General features: G+C 42.8%; 1 protein-coding gene across 1 annotated transcript in view; it reads left to right on the plus strand.

Moving 5' to 3' along the window:
• Nucleotides 1–20287, plus strand: part of DBP (D-box binding PAR bZIP transcription factor) — a 34187-nt gene that overhangs the window by 10805 nt on the left and 3095 nt on the right. The window contains exons 2-3 of the mRNA XM_060780354.2: nucleotides 6955–7290; nucleotides 19534–19754. Coding sequence (XP_060636337.2) covers nucleotides 6955–7290; nucleotides 19534–19754 — 557 coding nt within the window. The remainder of the gene's footprint in view (nucleotides 1–6954; nucleotides 7291–19533; nucleotides 19755–20287) is intronic.

Here is a 20287-nt window from a genome sequence, read left to right on the forward strand (position 1 = left end):
TTTTCAGAAATTTTGGTCATCTGGGATTGTTAGAACTAGTGCCTCTGACAAGTAGAAATGGATCACAACACCCATCATTCCCAGCCATGTTGGCAATGACTATATGTGGAGATTGTGTTTTCAGAATTTTTTGTTGTCTGGGATTGTTAGAGCGAGTGCCTCAGGCGAGTGATAATTTACCACAATACCCATCATCCCCAGCCATGTTGGCAATGACTATATGTGGAGAAATTGTAAAAATAAATGGCCATTTGGGATTGCTGGAGCTGGTCTCTATGGAGAGGTCAACTTTTCACATTTTCTATATTTTTGTACACCTGGGACTGCTGGAACTCGACTGTATATGAAGATTTGTATTTGTATTTGAATTTGAATTTGTAATATTTTTTTCTCTCAGCTGTTCATGACATGCCTGTCAGATGGTACACACTGAAGCTTCTGTTTTGCTCTTCTGCTGCAAATATGGAATTTATTTTGCATGCAAAGAGAGAGGCATATATAAGCATGAATGTGAACGTGAGCGCATACACACACACACAACACTGAATTTGTTTTGATGGCAGTGGGGACAGTTTATTGTGCCATTCAGGTAATGATTACAGCAGGGAATAGCTGCCATTCTTCTGTCAAAGAGAAAGTAAACAAGAGGGCGGGGTGGGGGGCAGAGAGGAAATGCAGGTATACCTATTCATAACAACTCCGGCCACTGAGAACCTGGTTTGTTTTTCTGTTTAGGTTCCCCCCCCCCCCTTTGTTTTTGGTCAGTCTCCAATGTGATGTGCATCCTAAGTATGTTCCCTTGGAAGTAAGTCCCACTACATCCAATTGAGTTTTCTTTTAGGTAAGAATCAATGGGATTGCAGGCCGAATGCCTAAAGTTTTGTTCTATTATTCCTAGAGTTCTCTGCTATTTTGGTAAGATTACTTTCAATGCGTTGGCACTCTTGACAAACCCATTTGTTGTGTTTGCTATTCCCATTTCATGGAAGAGGGAAACTGAGGCTTGACTTGCAGAATCTTTAGTAGGTCTCCAGCGGGGCCAAGATCGGAAGCTTTGTCCCCAATTTTAGATTTATTTGGATGACATTGTCTGTGAAAGACATTTGGCTGAAGTTGGCCTTTGACTTTGAGTGGCAAAGATTGACGAGACCAAGGTTGAGGGGTAGGTTGGACTTGATTTGTGAAGTGTTGCCGTGGTACAGAGTTGATACTAAGAGGCAAGGTTCAGAGTATTGATAGAATGCTTTCTCTCACCCTGGACATTCCACAGATATATAAACCACACTTCCACTAGATATATATGTGAACCCCAATTCCACTAGATATATAAACTCTAAAATCAGAACAGAAAACAAGGAGCAATACTCAAAAAACAGGGGAGTTCCAGACAAGAATCAACCAGGGCCAGCTAACATTTCCCAACAAAGGATCCCTCAGGCAGCAATCAGCCAGACTTTGAAGCTACAAGGCCATTAAATGCTAATCAAGGTGGCCAATTGCAACATTCATACTTGCCTCAAGCAGACAAGAGTTTTTTCTCCCCACCCTGGACATTCCACAGATATATAAACCACACTTCCACTAGATATATATGTGAAACCTAATTCCACTAGATATATAAACTCTAAAATCAGAACAGAAAACAAGGAGCAATACTCAAAAAACAGGGAAGTTCCAGACAAGAATCAACCAGGGCCAGCTAACACCTCCCAACAAAGGATCCCTCAACAGAAATCAGCCAGGCTTTGAAGCTACAAGGCCATTAAATGCTAATCAAGATGGCCAATTACAACATTCATACTTGCCTCAAGCAGACAAGAGTTTTTCTCCCCACCCTGGACATTCCACAGATATATAAACACAATTTCTCCAGTTTCCAAAAGACCTCACAACCTCTGCCGTAGATATGGGTGAAATGTCAGGAGGGAATGCTTCTGAAACATGGCCATACAGCCTGAAAAACTCACAGCAACCCAGAATGCTTATCATTTCCATGTATGAACTGTACTGCTCTACATACTTGTCATAATTTTAGCATTGTTCTCTATGTGTTGTGGTTATTTCCAATTGTTTATATTCCTAAATAGCCACCCTCCCTTGTTAAGTAATGTATCTCATAATATATACTCTCAAATTAGATCTGAGCTGTGTTTTATATTGTTCCCATTTTAAAGACAGGCAAAGCTGAGGCCTAAGAGCATGCCTATGGGTGCCTCTTTGAGGACTGAATCAGGAATTGCAACCACTTAGCACTCTATTCTCCCAAACCTCACTGACATTTTCATGGCAGGTGATAAGGGAAGTGCTCTGGGAAAAAAAAGGGAGGAGAGAGAATGTCCTGCGATCAATCAAAGTGAGAGGGTTGCCCAGGATCGGGAGTTGGGTAAAGGTCAAAGCTAGGCAATCCATGGGGTGTTGCAGGTGACCCGCCTAGTTTCGGGGCGCCAGGCTGGTGTTGCCAGAGACTGTCAGCTGGGCCTGGACTTCTCTCCCACGTGTCCAGGCAGAGTCAGGGCTCAGGTATGGCGTGCCACTCCCAGGGCTGCCTGAGCCTCGTGCAGAGGGTTGGGCACCTCCGGCAGTCTCTTGCCCTGTAAATAACATTACTACCACTAAAGCTAGGTGTTAGGTGGTGAGGTTGGCAGCCTTGGGCACATCAGGAAGAAAGTGAGGCCTCCTGGGTCGTTGTAGGGATGGAAAAGCTGTGTGCGTGCAAACAGGAGTGCTGGAATGGTGGGAGAAAATGGCCTCAGAGAGGCAGCTTCATGAAATACACAAGTCACTCCTTAATTGTGTTGTCGAAGGCTTTCATGGCTGGAATCACCAGGTTGCTGTGAGTTTTCCAGGCTGTTCAGCCATGTTCCAGGAACATTCTCTCCTGACATTTCACCCACATCTATGACAGGCATCCTCAGAGGTTGAGGAGTCTGTTGGAAACCAGGCAAGTGAGGTTTATATATCTGTGGAATGTCCAGGGTGCTAATCAAGGTGGCCATTTGCAACATTCACACTTGCCTCAAGCAGGCAAGAGTTCTTTCTCCCACCCTGGACATTATTCCACAGATATATAAACCTCACATGCCTCGTTTCCAATAGACCCCTCAACCTCTGAGGATGCCTGCCATAGATGTGGGTGAAACGTCAGGAGATAATGCTTCTGGAACATGGCCAGACAGCCCAGAAAACTCACAGCAACCCAGTCACTTCGTCATGTTTGGTAGACTGTGGAATGACTGTAGTTTGACATCACTTTAACTGCCATGGCTCAAATCTATGGAATTATGGGAGTTGTAGTTTTGCAGAGTCTTAAGCCATGGCAGTTCAAAGTGGTGTCCAACTGCATTCGCTCTATAGTGTTGATGCACCTTTAGAAGCTGTTGGTGTTATTGCGTACCTTCAGGGCATTGTTGTATATCCTTAAGTCATACAATATATGTGTATGTGCTTTCCATATGGCAACCCAATTAATTTAATAGGTGTGTGTGTGTGTGTATAATATGTTTTTTGCAAATTAAAATTAGATAGAAAGGGAAAAGAAAAAAGAGAAAGAAGAAAAAAAAGGAAAAAAAGATTATTATTATTATTATTATTATTATTATTATTTAGGGTTTTCTTAAGCAAGGTATAGTTGGATGTGGTTTTCTTGGCCTCCAGTGACCCTAAGGCTAACCCGTTATGGGTTTTCTCTGCAAAATTTACTCAGTGGAAGCTTGCCACTGCCTTCCTCTGCGGCCGAGAGAGTGTGACTTAGCCATGGTCACCTAATGCATACCCATTGCCATGCATGAATTCAGATCCTTGTTTTCCAAATGCATAGCTCAACACCAAAACTACTATATCACATTGGCTCCTTCTGGAAATAGTAGTCCATCACATTGGACTTGCAAGTACAGGGCTTGTTATATGCGCTAAGTAATTTACCTTCTGTGATGGAGTGTTTTTTCCCTGTTGTTCCAATGTGTTTCTGTGCTAGGGCTTTGCATTCTAAACATCCTTTGAATTCTGTCACAGGAGAGATGGGGATTGGATCTGAACAGCACTGAAGGGTCATGTGCGCACGCTCACTCTCTTTCTCTCCTTCAATCTGACACACACACACACACAGAGAGAGCAGGGTCACTCTGTGGCCGCTGTCCCACCAGGACCAAGGAGCGAGGGAGGGTTAAAGGGATTCAAATTCAGGCAGGCAGATGGACTGAAAGAGCTCCAAGGGAGAGGGAGAGTCCCAGAGCCCAATGAAGTGTGGCCTGGCACAGGGGTCATCCGAGGTGAGGCAGGCACTCACGTTTTGCTGGTGAGCGGCACGCAGCCGGCTAGGACTGGAGAGATAGGGATGGGGCCCTAGCAGGTTTTGGCAACAGCATCTCTGTCTCTCTTGGGCCTCGGCGGTCTGAATTTTGGAGCTTTCCACCATCACACCATATATCTGTACAATCTGTCCGTGCCTTTTAACATCTGCTCATCCTTTTATCTATCCACGCCTCAACAACACACATGGGATGCATGGTTCCATAGGCAGGTCCCATGCGGAACAATGGCTTTGTCTTTTAGTTAGAGAGGTTTCCCCTCGACATTAAGTCTAGTCGGTTCCGATTCTGGGGGTTGGTGCTCATCTCCATTTCTAAGCCGAAGAGCTGCCATTGTCCGTAGACACCTCCAAGGTCATGTGGCCGGCATGACTGCATGGAGTGCCATTACCTTCCTGCCGGAGTGGTACTTATTGATTTACTCACATTTGCATGTTTTTGAACTGCTAGGTTGGCAGAAGCTGGGGCTAACAATGGGAACTCACCTTGTTCCCCAGATTCAAACTGCTGACCTTTCAGTCAGCAAGTTCAGTAGCTCAGTGGTTTAACCCGCTGCACCACCAAGGGCTCCTAAAAATTGGTTGGGGCTGTCCAGTGGCCGCAGACTAAGCAGGACACAAACACCTGCTCTTCAGGGCTCTAGCCTAACACCCATCTGCTGATGTCCCCTAAACCTTCGGCTACAAGAATGTAAATAAACAGTGAAATAAATATGCATCAGGACCCAAGGAAATGGGCAAGGAAAACCAAAAATGTTGGCTTTGGTTATTATGCCTGCTGATATTGAAGGATAGGTGGGAATCCCCCTCTCCCTAACTTATCTGGGGTTAGTTCTGTGTCCAGAGGATGGCATAATATATGATCCATTATGGTTTGTGTTTTTTCAATTTGCACTTAGCACCCAAGAAATTCAGATACAACCAATGACCATGGTTTGCATGATTATTTCCAGGTGGCCCTTTTACCTGAGGTCCAGAAAGTCAACAGCTTGGAGTAACTACATTATTAAAACCAAATAAGTACACACATAAAGTCTTAGCAGTGTGTCAGTCATTGATTCCTAAATCATTTTCCTCTTTCCTTGAAAGAAGAGGAGGTATCTATTGCTTTTTTGGGGTGGCAAAGCGCCTTGCTGCCCAGATGTATGATTTAAAGCAGCCCTGGAAAGATTTTACAATCTTCTCAAGGCTTTAGCTATCTATCTATCAAGTAATCTGTGCATCTGTCTCACCCGGGTACTCTGAATAATCTCTTTTATTCGGTTAGCATGGAACTGACGCATAACAATGGCCTCTTGCAAGTCTTAGTGGAACAGTGCTAACTGGCACATGCTTTGACATACCTCTGGCATCTCTCCATGGATTCCTGCAACTGCACTCTTAGCAAGACTTGTGTCAAGGAAAACTTGGCCATGCAAAAACACCATTGTGCATGTCTTTCTACATGGATGTATACATGGAAACAAAGGTGGGATGAGGGAGCTGCCTGCAGAAACAGCAGAAGTCATATGTGTTGGACCTATAGATCCACCTTTGGAAAGATTTTATTTATTTTGTATCAAAAGCATTGCATAGGTAAAGATAAAGGTTTTCCCTTGACATTAAGTCCAGTTGTGTCCGACTCTGGAGGTTGGTGCTCATCTCCATTTCTAGGCCGAAGAGCTGGCATTGTCCATAGACACCTTCAAGGTCATGTGGCCAGCATGACTGCATGGAGCGCTGTTACCATAAATAAGTATAAAACTGATAAAAATAGAAGGAATACAAGTTACTAATTTTTTTTACCAAAAACGGGCAACAGCAACCACATTGTCTATAGCTTTAAACAATTCTTCCTCTGTGCATGAGGCAGGACACTGTGGACAAGCATACAGATGCAAAGTTGTTTGTTCTGCTCTACAGTCGCACAAGATGGAGAATTATTTTAGGTTGTGCTGTTTTGCCAGGTTGTCTTTTTGATCTGCCCACGTAACTTCTGAGTCTGTTTTGGAAAGATAATTTTCAGATTGAAGTAGACCTATATATCAGTTGTGAAATCATACCCAGATCTTTTTTCGTTAGATGTGCATACAAAATCTCCTGTGGCTTAAACTTTCGGTTCTGCTTCCCAATTATAATGAATTGTTTGTAGCTGGATTTGTCTGTGCTCATTGCTTGCTTTTTCCTCCTCGTTCTTTGGAGCTGTCGCCTTTTTCATGTCTTGATTGCAAACAGTTGCATACATCTCTGTTATGCCCCATATACACTGGTATTTAGCAGCCTTGTTTTATTCCATACTAGATATTGCATTATTATTATTTAATAATAGCAATTCTGGGATTCAATAACAAACATTATTGTGAAGACCACAGTAAACATGGCATCCCTCAAGATTTGTATTGGCAATTTTGAAGGTGGTTTCCAGCTGAGACCGGCTGTTAGGAATTGTGGGAGTTGAAGTCCAAAACACCCGGAGGGCCAAAGTTTGCCCATGCCTATGCTACACCATTTCCATAGCCAACAAATTATAAATTCCCCATACATCATCAAATAATTACATCCCAGTCCTTAGATTCTCATTTTCCGTCAAGCTTCTATTCTGAATTTTCCCCCATTCCCATTAATCTTGTTTTTTAAGACAAGTCTCCCCCTTTTATGCCCCATTGCAGGTGTTATCAAAGACAAGGAACGTAAAATGGAAGATGACATTGGCATTTCGCGGCCGGGGCACTGTGCGTACCTGGGCTCCCTCCTTTGGGAGCGCACTCTACCCTACAATGAGATTGAATATGTTGACTTGGACGAATTTTTACTGGAAAACGGCTTGCCCCCAAGCCCGGCCCACCAACCCTTTTCGCCAGGCAGCCAACCCACTGCCTCGCCTTCCAGCGGAGTGGTGGTGGACCTTAGTCGCCCTGCTTCTTGCGCGTCGTCGTCTTCTGTCTGCTCTTCCTCTGGAGAAGGTCTAGTGGGGAGCGATTACGACAACCACTGCAGCAAAACAGGTGAGCTTCACCAGAACTTGGGCAGGAGGGTGGCATGGAACCTATGGGAACAGTGGTTTTCTTGCTTGGTGGAAATGGTTCTTGGAAGGGCATGCAAAAATATTTATTTATTTATTTATTTACTGCGCTTATATACCACAATTCCCAGCCCTTTAAGGGCGACTCATTTAGGTTGTTTTCTTTTAGCTTTTTCCCATTATATTTCTCAGGTAGGAGCCCCCGGTGGTGCAATGGGTTAAACTCTTGTGCCAGCAGGACTGCTGACCAATAGGTCAGCGGTTCGAATCCGGGGAGAGAGGGTTGAGCTCTATCTGTCAGCTCCAGCTCTCCATGGATGGTAAAACATCAAACATCCGGGCGTACCCTAGGCAATGTTCTTGCGGACAGTCAGTTCTCTCACTCCAGAAGCGACTTGCAGTTTCTTAAGTCGCTCCTGATACCAAAAAACAACAAAAACAAAAAACAAACAAACAAAACCCAAACAAACTCAGATATCTGTGCAACATTTGCTAAATATGCACCTTAAAAGGTGGGTGCATTGTAGATATACGAGAGTAACTATTAATCCTGCAAGGATTGAGACTTGGAAATTTCAGCACCTGACAAGTGTCCGCTAGATTTGGCTCTGTGTAATATCTGAAACTATAATAAATTGCAAAGAGAAAGGTCTGATTCCTTAGTTCAGGAGTAGATGAACAATGCGCAGACCTCCAGTTGCTTTTGGATTCCACCTCCTGTTATCCATCTTCATTAGCTAAGTCTGATGAAAGTTGTAATTCAAGGTTGCCTGGATAACCATATATTGCTCACTGCTATCTTAGCACTTGTAGTTCTTGTTTTTACACACACACACAAAACGGATTTGGGAGATTGCAGTTTGGAGTGTAAGGGTACCAGAAGGGAAAAGATGGTTTGACATTTTTCATGCATCCCCCGGTGGCGCAGTGGGTTAAACTGCTGAACTTGCTTACTGAAAGGTCACAGGTTCGAATTTGGGAAGAGGGGTGAGCTCCCACTGTTAGCCTCAGCTTCTGCCAACCTAGCAGTTTGAAAACATGCAAATGTGAGTAGATCAATAGGTACTGCTCCGGCGGGAAGGTAACGGCACTCCATGCAGTCATGCCAGCCACATGACCTTGAAGGTGTCTATGGACAACGCTGGCTCTTTGACTTAGAAATGGAGATGAGCACCAACCCCTAGAGTCAGACACAATTGGACTTAATGCCAGGGGAAAACCTTTACCTTTAACCTTTTATGCAGGGCCATTGGTGTGTTCTAAACCATTTTTGTGCTCCAAAGCATCCTTCCTTGGAGGCCTTTTTCATGCAATGTTAGCAATGCATGCAAAGAAAAACAGTATAGTGGAGAATAGAAAGGGTTAAACATATTTCTTCTAGTTGCTTAAAGTGCTGAAGGCTGTATCTACTTTCCTTGGCTCGTTGTTTGCTCCTTATCAAAATTTCAGATTTTGAATAAAAATAAAAACCTCAGATTAAATTATGCAGACAATGTATTGTTTACTCCAAAGTGCCAAATCTGGGAAACTGGTTTGACATCACCACCCAGGATACAAGGAAAGAGGACTTTTCTCTCTGGTTACAAGGAACTCGGGCTGTGTTTCTGTGCCACCTACTTGATTGCAGAGAGAATTGGTGGTTTCAATCCCAACTTGGGGTTGCAGGGATAATAGTAGCCTTCTTTTGACTATCGGAAAGATTGTGCCTGAAAGTCACCACCCTGGTTTCTATTTGTGTTCTTGCTGTTGAAATAATTGCATATTTGTACCAGGTATACACTGCTCACCTTTGAACAAAAGAAAGGACATGCTGATCTTGTTGACTGTGGCAGGAAAATATAGGGTTTTTTCCTCCCTTCCTGGTTTGTGGAAATAGGCTCTTTGATACATATCCAGGTACAGTTGGCCCTCGTTTCTGGGCATCACCTTTGCAGATTTGATTATTTAGGGATTTAATAAATATGTTCTCTCTGTGAACAATGGTTCCCAACCTTTTTTTTTTGGCCAGGGACCAACATTAGTACCAAAAGGGTTACGAATCAGTTTTTGGTCAACTTTAGATTCAGTTTGGTTATTTGGGGTGCTGATTCAGAAAATTGCATTGGATAGACTACATCAGCTCTAGTTTCTGAAACAGAACATATTTATTTATTCATTTATTTATTTACAGTATTTATATTCCGCCCTTCTCGCCCCACAAGGGATTCATGGCGGATTATAATGCACATATGCATGGCAAACACTCAATGCCATTTAGACATACAATATATATAGACAAACACAGAGGCAATTTAACATTCCAGCTTTTTCCAGCTATCCAGTAGTCGCCATCTGCTCGCCCATAGAAACCATATTTAACAAGCCTCGGCTCTATAAGAGGGTTTCACGCTCTTGTTGCAACAGTGTAGTAATGGTGAGTCTGCGAACCATATTTTAGTTTTTGCGGATCACTGATGGTCCACAGGTTGGGAACCACTACTCTATGAATCTTTAAGTCCTCCAGCACAATTTTTATGTATTTATTTATTTACAACATTTATATACCGCCTTTCTCACCCCAAAGGGAACTCAGATATATATACATATATTAAATTACAATATAATACAAATATATTAAATTATTAGCATAGTACAATATCAGTATTATATATTACTATATTGTACTAAACCATTATATTGTAATATTATTAGTAATATTACATGTAATATAAAATATATAATCATAAGATTGTATTATTATTAGTATTATATTGTATTGTAAATATATTATATTTATATTCTGATCTCACTACCTCGCTACCTCTGAGGATGCTTGCCATAGATACAGGCGAAACGTCAGGAGAGAATGCCTCTAGAACATGGCCATATAGCCCGAAAAAACTTACAACAACCTATTATATTGTATATTTATTATCAGTTTTTTTGGCAGAAGTTGAGCATAGAAGTTGCACTGGAAGACCGAGAGATTCCTACAGTGAACACTTCTCTAGGCTTTTGTTGGGTCCTTGTGTATGGTCAATGTCCTGCAAACGTTGACCATAAAGCTGGAGAATATAGATAACCCTGGAGAAGTGTTCTCTCAAGGAAAAAAGGAGTGATTTATTTAAATTCATAGTTTTCCCACTTTCATGGGGGTCCCTTGCCTCTAAGCCCAGTGAATGTGAAGAAGTGGCTGTATTTAGTATTTCAGTAATGTTTCCACTACGTTGATAGTATTGGAAGAAGGAATCTCAGGGAGACTGGGCCAGGAGTAATGGGCGCTGTAGTAGTGCTGAAGCTAAACATATATATCTCGGTTTGGGTTGTCTTCATGTTCTGATTTTTCATCTTGTCAGGTCTTTGTGTGGGAAGGTACAAGCTGCAAATGCATATATTGTTGGATTTTTTTTCCAGGCGTATGGAGCTTTGGGTTGATAATAACGAATGCAGTATTTTGAATGTTACCTTTTGGATCTTGATGTGGATTTTACTTTCATCTGTTTTGGTGAGAAAGGATGTTGTCATTGTTTAATGTGTGATGTACAGTAGAGTCTTGCTTATCCAACCTTCGCTCATCCAACGTTCTGTATTATCCAACTCATTCTGCCTTCCACCCGGATCCACAGCTGTTTCAATGCATAGCGATGTTTTGGTGCAAAATTAATAAATACAGTAATTATTACATAACGTTACCACGTATTGAACAGCTTTTGCTGTCAATTTGTTGTAAAACATGATGTTTTGGTGCTTAATTTGTAAATTTGTAGACTCTACTGTAATTTTATGTGTTGTGGCAATTTTATGTACTTCTGTAAGCTGCCCCGAGTCTGAGAGATGGTGGTGGGATATAAATAAAGTTATTATTGTGTTGTCGAAGGTTGGAATCACTGGGTTGCTGTGAGTTTTCTGGGCTTTAAGGACATGTTCCAGAAGCATTCTCTCCTGACGTTTTGCCTGCATATATGGCAGGCATTTTTCAACAGAAAGGAGTGAACAATGACAATGAACAAAATCTGGCTTCCAGTATTTTTTAAAAAACCCTTTAAAATCAGGACAGTAAATAAAGAACAAAACTCAAAAACAGGGGAATCCCAGACAAGAAACAATCAGGACCAGTTAATCACCTCCCAACATAGGATTCCCCCAGGCAGTAAGAAGCCAGGCCTTGAAACTGCAAGGGCATTAAATGCTAATCAAGGTGGCCAACTGCAACATTCTCACAGACAAGAGTTCTTTCTCCCACCCTGGAATTCCACAAATATATAAACACCACTTTCCTAGTTTCCAGCAGACCTCACAACCTCTGAGGATACCTGCCATAGATGCAGGTGAAACGTCAGGAGAGAATGCTTCTGGAACATGGCCTTACAGTCTGGAAAACTCAAAACAACCCAAAGTTGATGTTGTTGCTATTAGAGGATGGTTGGATCCCATGAGATGTTGGGATTTTTGTTTGAAACGCAGTGTTACAAGTAAAGTTGTTGTTAGATGATGATGATTGGATCCCATGAGATGTTGAGGCTTTTGTTTGAAACACAGTGTTGTAAGACTAGTGCGTGTGGTTATGGATAGAGACGAAAAACCCAGGGAAGTGTAGTGAATTCCATTGGGATCCATAGGATCTATATGTTCGGGGAACATCCCAAAGATCGCAGCCCTTTGAGTTGACTCCCAGTTCAGCCACAATGGCAACCTGTCACACCAGTAGTAGCCAGTGAGGTCATAAAGTGAGGTAACCGAAAAGGTGATGATGTAAGGTGATTTATTTATTTATTTATGGCATTTATATGCCGCCCTTCTCACCCCAAAGGGGACTCAGAGCGGCTTACAAGATATATTTTCATACAATATATTATATTAGCATAGTACAATATCAGTATTATATATTACTATATTGCACTATACCATTATATTGTAATATTATTAGTAATATTACATGTAATGTAAATATATAATTATAATTATATTATATTTATTATTATTACTAGTATTATATTGTATTACATTATAATATTATAAATATTATATGTATATACAATATACTATATTATATTATTAGTAAAGTAATTAGTGATGTAATTTTGGAAGGAATTATGCCATCCACATATGGAAAATTGTGGGAGGGGGTAGTTCTTAAACCACAAGGCTTGAGAGTATGTAAATCTACTTGATGACCGCATAGTTCTCTCAGACATTGCTCTTTCCTCCCATCTATCATAGCTTCTGCTTGACCTCATTTAGCTTCTGAATTGTCAACTTCCCATCCTTCTTAGAACTCAATGGCTGAGGGTGCGTCTACACCAGGCATTGGCAAATTTTGGCCCTCCAGGTGTTTTGGACTTCCAACTCCCACAATTCTATCTCTGATTTGCACAGAGAGCTTCTCTTTTAGTTATGTCTGGAATTAAACTACTTTATAATCTAGTTTCTGAATCCAGATTATCTGCTTCGAAATGGATTATATGGCAGTGTAGATCCAGCCCATGATTCCATCATACAGAATGAGGGGGAAAAGGAAGGGGCCTGAGGCTGTTAGGAATGGTGGGAGTTGAAGTCCAATACACCTGGTGAGCCCAAATTTGCCCATGCCTGGTCTAGGCCCTTGGGAAGAGCCGGATATTCAGAGACGAATCCTAATGTGCATGTGTGCTGTGATGAAACCACATTATATGAGGAATATAATAATAATAATAATAATAATAATAATAATAATAATAAATTGCATTTTATAGGCAGTGTAATAACAATAATAGTATTAATATCATTAGTAGTATTAATACTATTATAATAACATTAATATTAATGTTATTATTATGAGCATATAAATTTAATGTTATTGTAATAACAATATTACTATTATTATAAGCATATCATAGAATCATAGAATCAAAGAGTTGGAAGAGACCTCATGGGCCATCCAGTCCAACCCCCTGCCAAGAAGCAGGAAAATTGCATTCAAATCACTCCTGACAGATGGCCATCCAGCCTGTTTAAAAGCTTCCAAAGAAGGAGCTTCCACCACATTCCGGGGCAGAGAGTTCCACTGCTGAACGGCTCTCACAGTCAGGAAGTTCTTCCTCGTGTTCATATGTTAATATTAATATTGTAATAATAATATTAGTATTATTATGAACATATAATATATTATTGCAATAACAATATTAGTATTATAAGCATATATTATTGTAACATCAATATTAGTATTCAGTTCTTGTGGGTTTTTTCGGGCTATATGGCCATGTTCTAGAGGCATTTCTCTAGAATATTAGTATTATGAGCATATATTAATATTGTCATAACAATATTAATGTTATGAGCATATATTAATATTATAATATTAGTATTATTATGAGCATGTACTATTAATATTGTAATAACAATATTTGTTTTATGAGCATATATTAATATTACTGTAATAACAATATTATTATTAGCAGTATTAGTATTATGAGTATATAATATGAATATTAGCACAACAATATTAGTATTAGGAGCATATTATTAATATTACTGTAATAACAATATTAGTATTATTATGAACATATAATATGAATATTATTGTAATAACAATATTAGTATTATGAGATGATATTAATATTATCATAATATTAGTATTATTATGAGCATATGATATTAATATTATCGTAATAACAATATTAATATTATGAGCATATAATATGAATATTATCATATTAATATTATGAGCATGATATTAATATTACTGTAATAACAATATTATTATTAGTACTATTGTGAGCATATATTATTGTTATTGTAATAACAATATTATTATTATGAACATATAATATAAACATTATTGCAATAACAATATTAGTATTATGAGCATATATTAATATTACTGTAATAACAATATTATTAGTATTATGAGCATATGATATTAATATTATCGTAATAACAATATTAGTATTATGAGCATATACTATTATTATATTAATATTACTGTAATAACAATATTATTAGTAATAGTATTATGAGCATACAATATTAATATTAGCATAATAACAATATTAGTATTATTATGAGCATATAATATTAATATCATTTTTGTAATAACATTGTTACAATTATTCTGAGCATATAATGTACTTTCAAAGTGCATTGCATCGCAAGGGTGGGATGAGCCCCAAGCGGTGTCAAAAGCGCATCAATTCCGCAGTGTAGATGCACCCTCCTTGGAGGAACCCAACAACAAGAGGGCATCCCCGTGCCCAGCCAATCCCCGCCTCCCCTTGCTTGGCACTCTGAGTTCTCTCTCTCCCTGTGTTCCTTTTGGCAATCCCTTTGTTGTTGTGGTTGCCGTTGGCCGGCGGGGGCGCGGAAACCCCGCTCGGGCGGGCGCTTTTTAGCTCTGCCTCTCTATGCGATGGGGCCCCGCTTGGGGAGGCGCCGGCCGGGTCTCGTGTCCGCGCACGGAGCCTCCCTGGCTGCTCTCTGCTCTCTCCTCCTCCTCCTCTCACGTGCCTGGCCCTGCTTCGTGGCGCACATGTCGCGGGCCTCGGATCCTGGGCGGGGAATCAGAGAGAGAGAGGAGAGGCGCACGTGGGGAGGCGGTGTGAGCCCCGGGCTTTCCCCCGCGTGGCCGCGCGCATGGCTTCCCTCCTCCTCCTCCTCCTCCTCCCTTCCCTGCCAGCTTGCCTTCTTTGCAGCAGGTTGGCCTACTCGGACGCCTGGGATCACCGGGAGGAGAAGGAAGGAAGGCATTCTTAGGCAAGGATCTCAAGTTCTGCGGGGGGAAAGGCATCTACTTTAGGCCTGGGCCTACTTGGGCCTTGTGGGTGTTTTGGACTCCAACTCCCACCATTCCTAACTGCCTCAGGCTTCTTCCTTTTCCCCCTCAGCCGCTTAAGCGGCTGAGGGGGAAAAGGAAAAGGCCTGAGGCTGTTAGGAATGGTGGGAGTTGGAGTCCAAAACACCCACAAGGCCCAAGTAGGCCCAGGCCTACTCTACAATCAATCCAATTGTTGTGGGAGGTTCTGTTAGAGAGAAAACAATGATCTAAAGGGGAGGGGGCAGCGCTTATGGGGAAGCTTAGTGAATCATAACAAAGCAGCCCCCTCCCCTTTAATTGCATCCCTTTAATTGCACAAGGAACATTGCTTTTATGGGATTTTGTAACTTTTTTTTGCAGAAGGTCAGTGCTTTTTGAGACCTCCATCAAGGGGTCTGTAGCTGGGTCTTCAAAGAGATGTTATGGGGCAATCTTGATGGAGAAGGGTGCACTGGGAGAAGAATGGGGGTGTTTTCAACTAGAGAGAGAGGCCGAAATCTTAAAGGGAAGGGTAAATATTTATGGAAGTGGAAAATAAATATATTTTGGAGGGGATCCCCTTAGTTGCAGCACTGAGTATCTATGGGGCTTGGCAGTATTTTGGCTCTGTTATGGTGCTGTACATATTTTGGAGGGACTCCCTTAGTTGCAGTACTGAGTATCTATGGGGCATGGCAGCATTTTGGATGGGTACATATTTTGGAGAGGACCCCCTTAGTTGCAGCACTGAGTATCTATGGGGCATGGCAGTATTTTGGCTCTGTTATGGTGCTGTACATATTTTGGAGGGACTCCCTTAGTTGCAGTACTGAGTATCTATGGGGCATGGCAGCATTTTGGATGGGTACATATTTTGGAGAGGACCCCCTTAGTTGCAGCACTGAGTATCTATGGGGCATGGCAGTATTTTGGCTCTGTTATGGTGCTGTACATATTTTGGAGGGACTCCCTTAGTTGCAGTACTGAGTTTCTATGAGGTATGGCAGTATTTTGGGTGGGTACATTTTTGGAGGGGACCCCCTTAGTTGCAGCACTGAGTATCTATGGGGCATGGCAGTATTTTGGATGGGTACATATTTTGGAGGGGACTCCCTTAGTTGCAGCACTGAGTATCTATGGGGCATGGCAGTATTTTGGGTGGGTACATATTTTGGAGAGGACCCCCTTAGTTGCAGCACTGAGTATCTATGGGGCATGGCAGTATTTTGGGTGGGTACATATTTTGGAGGGGATCCCATTAGTTGCAGCACTGAGTATCTATGGGGCATGGCAGTATTTTGGGTGGGTACATATTTTGGAGAGGACCCCCTTAGTTGCAGCACTGAGTATCTATGGGGCATGGCAGTATTTTGGGTGGGTTATGGCGCTGTGGCAAGACTATGGGACTTTGCAGCTTCATGCGTCCATTAATGGGGGGGGGGGGGGTATCAAGACTCCTGAGACTCCAATTTGGTGAGATGAGATCTCAAGAGTCAATGATACATTATTGGGGGGGGGGGGGACTTGATGGAGAGGGATGCACTGGGAGAAGAATGGGGGTACTTTCAAGCAGGGAGAGAGGCCAGAACTTTAAAGGGAGGGGGAAACATTTATGGAAGTGGGAAATAAATATATTTTGGAAGGGATCCCCTTAGTTGCAGCACTGAGTACCTATGGGGCTTGGCAGTATTTTAGGTTGGTTATGGCACTGTACGTATTTTGGAGGGGATCCCCATAGTTGCAGCACTGAGTATCTATTGGGCTTGGCAGCATCTTGGGTGGGTTAAGGCGCTCTCCGTATTTTGGAGGGGATCCCCTTAGTTGCAGCACTGAGTACCTATGGGGCTTGCCAATGTCGGTTGGGTTATGGCACTGTGGCAAGACTATGGGACTTTGCAGCTTCATGGGTCCATTAATGGGGGAGCAGATCAGGACTCCTGAGACCTCACTCCAATTTGGTGGGATGAGATCTTAAGGGTCTTCAAAGTTGGGGAGGGGGTAAAAGGATATATTTTGTAAGGGGATACCCTTAATTACACCGCACTGGACCCCAAGGGCCTTCAAAGAGAAAATTTGGGGTATCTGATGATCAAAGTGGCAGAGGAATGTGGGGAAAGCTTCCAGAGATGTTAGCACTGGACCCAAGGGCCTTCAAGGAGAACTTTTGGGGTATCTGATGAGGAAGGTCGCAGAGGAAGCTTCCAGAGATGTTAATACTGGACCCCAAGGGTCTTCAAAGAGAACGTTTGGGGTATCTCATGTGGAAGGTTGCATAGGAATGTGGGGAAGAAGCTTCCAGAGATGTTAGCACTGGACCAAAAAGGCCTTCAGAGATAACTTTTGGGGTATCTGATGAGGAAGGTTGTATAGGAATGTGGGGGAAGCTTCCAGCACTGGACCCCAAGGGCCTTCAAGTAGAACTTTTGGGTTATCTGATGAGGAAGGTTGCAGAGGAATTTGGGGGAAGCTTTCAGAGATCTCAGCCACACTGCAGTTTCGTACCATTTTTCACCACCATAGATCAATTTGACTTCAATCTGAGGTTTGTAGTTTGTTGTGGCATTAAATATCTCACCAAGGCCCTTCTACACAGCTGAATAAAATCCCACATTAAATCTGCCATATATCCCAGTTCAAAGCAGATAATGTGGGATATTATTTAGCTGTGTAGAAGGTACCTCAGATAATCCAATTCAAAGCAGATATTGTGGGATTTTCTGCCTTGAAATTCTGGGTTATATGACTGTGTGGAAGGGCCCCAAGGCTGGGCAGATATACCAGTGCCGAACTGTTATAATTCTGCTGTGTGGCACCATCCCTAACCAGGTTTCCATGGTTTACTGTGAATGTTGCAGGCAGCCACTGGTTTGGGGGAAATTGCTTTTAAAAACAAAACACAGGTTGAGCATTCCTTACCCAGAAAGCCAGAACTGTCCACACTTTTGCTTTCTGGTGTTTCAGTCTGTTAACAAACCTTATGTTGGGGTCCAGTACTAACATCTCTGGAAGCTTCTCCCCCCCCCCCCCCCCCCCCCCAATATTCCTATGCAACCTTCCTCATCAGATACCCAAAAGTTATCTCTGAAGGCCCTTTTGGTCCAGTGCTAACATCTCTGGAAGCTTCTTCCCCCACATTCCTATGCAACCTTCCTAATCAGATACCCCAAAAGTTCTCTTGGAAGACCCTTGGGGTCCAGTGCTAACATCTCTGGACGCTTCCCTCACCTTCCTCTGCAGCCTTCCTCATCAGATACCCAAAAGTTCTCTTTGAAGGCCCTTTTTTTGTCGTGTCAGGAGCATCCTGTTGTGAGAGAATTGGCCGTCTGCAAGGACGTTGCCCAGGGGACGCCCGGATGATTTTGATGTTTTATCATCCTTGTGGGAGGCTTCTCTCATGTCCCTGCATGAGGAGCTGGAGCTGATAGAATAGAGGGAGCTCATCCGCCTCTCCCTGGATTCGAACCTGCGACCTGTCGGTCTTCAGTCCTGCCGCACAGGTCTTTAACCCACTGCGCCACCGGGGGCTCCTTTGAAGGCCCTTGAGGCCCAGTGTTATCATCTCTGGAAGCTTTCCCCACATTCCTATGCAACCTTCCTTATCAGATACTCAATGGCCTACACCCCTTGAAAACTCATAGCAACCCAGTGATTCTGGGCATGAAAGCCTTAGACAACACATTGGGAAAAATGCAGGGCAGAGCTGTTTGGTAGTGGCATGTGCTGTTTTGAAGGGCAGTGGATTCTCAGTCACTGGTGTTTTTACAGCAGAGGCAGGATGGCCATGTGTTGAGGGTGCTTTGATTGTGTGTTCCGTCCTAGCAGAGGATTGGACTGGATGGTCCTGGTGGTCTCTTCCCACTCTAGGATCCTCTCTCCGCTGTCCCCAAATGCTTTGCAATGGGATGATCTTGGTTTCTGGGAGCTGCAGTTCTCCAAAATAGAACTTGAGCGACCCCTGCCTGCTGCACACTCTCTGTTCACATGATAAGTCCGCTCTCTTAAGCGGCTCTCGCATAGGGCAAACAGGGGCCTTCGAAAGCCCAAATGCCCTCTCATCTGTTCGGCATTGAACGGGTCCATTTGGCCCACGTGGCCAGCCAGCTGGACACTGCCTCCAGTGCGGTGCCATTCCCAAAACAGATTCCACAATTCTGTTTAATCCTCCGAAATTTGCCACCCCCGTTCTGTGTGTGCCTTTAATCCTTGTGATGTGTGCACGGCTGAGTAGGCAAAGCAGTGTGTGTGTGTTTGTGTTCCCGATTCCCATGTCCTAGTTGTCAAGACACACATCTGCAGCGTCCTCCCTCCCTCCGCCTTGCAACCGGAGGATGTGCTTGCAAAGGACTCAGGGTCACACTCAAAAGAGTTTTAGGACAGAGCAGACCCGTCCTGCTGCACTGCAGATAAACACACCTGGAGCCCCGTTGCTGCCCTCTAGTGGCTCTTCCGCTCACCTGGATTTTTCTCTACCTGCCTCAGGTCCCATCACACCTGTGTCCCGAAGCACGCCCAGCCCGGTGGACCCCGAGGCCGTGGAGGTCCTCATGAACTTTGACCCAGACCCTGCGGACTTGGCGCTGTCCAGCATCCCGGGACATGAGACCTTCGACCCACGGAAACATCGGTTCTCTGAAGAAGAGCTGAAGCCGCAGCCCATCATGAAAAAGGCGCGGAAAATACAAGTGCCGGATGAGCAAAAGGTGAGAACAAGAGGAATTGTACAGTCCTGATGCTCTCAGCTCCCCACTGCAGGGTTGTTGTCAGGATCTTTGATTCAGAAGTTGGAGCCAGAGAATTGGTGGCAGATTTGACCAAATTATTGTGGTTCAATAAATTCCCTAAGCCACTGTTTGGTTGATTCTGTATATTGTATTGCAAATAGTTTGGATATGGGTTTATTTCATTTCAGTTTTTCTATCTTTTTATCCTATTTTAAAAAAAATATTCCAACAAAATATTAAAAACAACAATACATATTAAATTAAAAAATATATGTTTACCTGTGTATCCCCCACTCTTCTTCCATGTTATTATTAATTCCTCCCTTATCTTTCCATATGGGTCCCCTGGTGGTGCAGTGGGTTAAACCGCTGAGCTGCTGAACTTGCTGACCGAAGGTCGCAGATTCAAATCCGGGGAGTGGCTTGAGCTCCCCGTTAGCCCCAGTTTCTGCCAACCTAGCAGTTCAAAAACATGCAAATATGAGTAGATCAATAGGTACTGCTTTGGTGGG

This window comes from Anolis sagrei, chromosome 6 (genome assembly GCF_037176765.1).
Source record: "Anolis sagrei isolate rAnoSag1 chromosome 6, rAnoSag1.mat, whole genome shotgun sequence".
NCBI classification, from domain to species: Eukaryota; Metazoa; Chordata; class Lepidosauria; order Squamata; family Dactyloidae; genus Anolis; species Anolis sagrei.